This window comes from Aplysia californica, unplaced genomic scaffold, assembly GCF_000002075.1.
Source record: "Aplysia californica isolate F4 #8 unplaced genomic scaffold, AplCal3.0 scaffold00136, whole genome shotgun sequence".
Lineage (NCBI taxonomy): Eukaryota > Metazoa > Mollusca > Gastropoda > Aplysiida > Aplysiidae > Aplysia > Aplysia californica.
The window spans coordinates 640,354-643,475 of record NW_004797406.1 but is presented as its reverse complement, the minus strand read 5'-3'; the positions used below and the strand labels follow the sequence as shown (position 1 = coordinate 643,475).

Here is a 3,122-nt window from a genome sequence, read left to right as displayed (position 1 = left end):
TGTGTGTGTGTGTGGTATATGTGTGTGTGTGTTTGTGTTTGTGTGTGTGTGTGTGAGAGAGAGAGAGAGAGACAGAGAGAGAGAGACAGAGAGAGACAGAGACACAGAGAGAGAGAGAGAGAGACAGAGAGAGAGAGAGTAGCGGCTGTGCCTCTCCCTCAATATTCTTCCTATCAGTTCCTTGACTCTTAAAGAACTTAACAGACGCATTATATGCCCGATCAGCAGCAGACCAAAGGCAATGTTGTTACACAATTTGAATCATTATACATAAATCAAAAACATGAACTTACACGTTTCACAGTATGTATGCTGTTGTGTGCCTTTTTGTGTGTGTGTGTGTGGGGTTGTTGTTTTTGTTGTTGTTTTTTTTTTTTTTGGGGGGGGGGGGGTTTAAGTTTCAGATAATGAAAACAGATCTGAAAAATGTGTATCAATATCGAAGTTGTGCCTCATTTCTAAAGTACCTCACACCCTTGCGCTCATATGACGCTGTGCAGTTGCGAGCGCCGTAAAACAAAAACCATTTTTAAAAAGTACCGCACCACAAAAACCGCGCATCGTTAACAAGCTAAACACAGCCAATACTTGCCCAGGTTGTGAGCCGGGAGCTTGAGCTGCCTGTGACAGACATTCACGTGAGTGAAACCTCCACCTCCACAGTACCCAACACTGGCCCAACAGCCGCCAGCATGTCATCAGATCTCTACGGCGCAGCCGTCATAGTAAGTCCAAATGAGCGATTTGGGTCAGTAATGTGTCTTTTCATTCTACCTCTAATCCTAACAAATAAACCTTTCACATCTTGTTCCAACCCCTCAATCCTATTCGCGTACCGTAGCCCCGACCCCCATACCCTATACAACTCCTCCCATCCTCATTCATCCCCCAACGTCCCATCCCCTTTCCTTCCCATCCCCTTTCCTTTCCACCTACTCCCCTTCCCTTTCCCCTCTTTTCCCATTCCCCCGGCCTCCCTGTACCCTTGTATTCTCATATCATTCCATTCTCCTTTTTACCCCTTAAATCCCTCCACGTAAACGCTAACTCCCCTTATTGCCCACTGTTAGCAGTACCGACACCTCAGATATAACTTCATTGACTGTGGTACTACCACTGTTGCTCCCGCGGGGGACACTATAATGTATATGGTCGCAAGGACTCGAATTTCGTTTTGAATAAAATAACATAAAATAAGAACAAATTTGTAAATTTTAAGGGTTTTGCTCATTTGCATACACCACGACAACTCACAAGAGCTTAATTCCAATAGACTATACTTTGCAACTTCATCATAAGCACTTTTTGATAGAAGGAAATCTACGCAATAATATGTAAGTATTTGGTCATGTTATCACTTACTGGTCTTATTTCTGCATATCTAGATGGGTCTTTTAAATCTCTATTCCACCAAGTCTCTCAATGGCTGAGAGAAAAATATAATGAGAGTGACGGGAAGGGAGGTGTTTTGTAAACATAAAGCTCACTGCCGCTAACATTGTAGGGTCGACAGTGTTGACGGTTGAGAGGGGACAACGACGAGACCAAACTCCCTACTTCAAACAAAATGTAGCCTTCAATGAAAGTTTATATCTAATGAACTGAGATTTATGAAGCACAGAAATGCGCTTTTACTCTAAGACTTTCTCCATAACTAAGTTCTCGGGCCTGGCAGTGAAGTGGTTAATCTCTCTCCCTGATGTTTCGAAACTCCCAATAATGATATGATCTCTGTGTAAATCTTATCCTGGCCTGTTCCACCACCTAACCAAAATTCGTATAATGTTCTTTACATCAATGTATTCCAGGATGCTTGCAGAACGCTCAACGAACGTCTTGCTCCGTACAAGAAAGCTTTACCCAAAGGAACGATGAAAGAATGGGTGAGTTAATTAAGACAGCAACCGTTTTTTTAATCTGTTTATTCGTTTCAAATATTCATCCATGGTCATTCTGTTTTCAGCATTAGCATCATCATAATCATAGCAGCAGCAGCAGCAGTAGCAGCAGTAGCAGCCGTAACAGCATCGGCAGCAAAAGCAGCAGCAGCAACAGCAGCTGCGTCATTATCATCATCATCATCATCATCGTCATCATCATCATTGTAGACCGTAAAAAGACGAAAAACGATGGAGACTGTAAAATTTCAAAACTTTTATAAATGCCATCATCATCATTAACATCATCATCATCATGAGCATCATCATCATCATCATCATCATCATCATCATCATCATCATCATCATCATCATCATCATCATCATCATCATCTTCAAACAAGATTGCTTCAGACGTCTTTGTCCTGGGCCTTCTTCATCAGTTACCCCCTACCAGTCTAAGTCTTCATAAGCCAGCCATTATGGATCAGCACCATTTTGTTTCAGGTCGACCTTTTCTCTTAATTCCTTGTGAATTCCAGTTCAATTATTGTCTTGTGCATTTGTGTATGAGCGTGTGCGTGTGTGCGTGTTTTCGTGTGTGCGCGTGAGCGTAAATGCTTCGTTTGAGTTATATGTTTATCCACTCACAATCGCTATCTCTTTCCAGCAGAAGGTGAAATAGGATTGTCTCAGGTCCATGATTCAAAATAAAGTTCCATCAAGTCCACCTCTAGCTAGATCTAATTTTCCTCTATCGAGCCACCCATGAAACAGTAGATTTGAGGGGGGAAAGTCTGTCCTGTTTTCTACTCGTAGGTCCCATGTCAGCACGCCTACATGTAATTCTTTGTCAAGTTATTATTGTTATCTGAACATGGAATCCTTTAGTAAAGTAGTTGTGGGGAGGAAGGCGTGGGGGGGGGGGTGACACCTTTGGATAAAGGACAGGCGGGAAAATAGAACAATCCAGGGTGATCAAGAACTGTCAAGTCATACAAGTGTTTGTCGCTTTATGTAACAATCGCTCTGGATCGATAACAACATGTAACAATCGCTATATCTTTGTTGAACTACTCATATCGTAACTATATGTAATAGATATGAAAAGCATTTTCACCTGCTTCATCTGCTAGTGCTGCGGATAGTGTTGTCATTATTATTCTTGTTGTTTTTATTGTCGTTACTGTCGATTTTGTTGGTGTTGCCGTCTTTCTCCTCCTCCTCCTCCTCCTCCTCCTCCTC

The 3,122-nt window shown here is 42.2% G+C and overlaps 1 protein-coding gene across 1 annotated transcript in view; it reads left to right on the top strand.

Moving 5' to 3' along the window:
* The window catches only part of LOC101862644 (xanthine dehydrogenase/oxidase), a 54,942-nt gene that overhangs the window by 36,363 nt on the left and 15,457 nt on the right, over positions 1–3,122 (top strand). The window contains exons 24-25 of the mRNA XM_035969304.1: positions 597–725; positions 1,809–1,883. Coding sequence (XP_035825197.1) covers positions 597–725; positions 1,809–1,883 — 204 coding nt within the window. The remainder of the gene's footprint in view (positions 1–596; positions 726–1,808; positions 1,884–3,122) is intronic.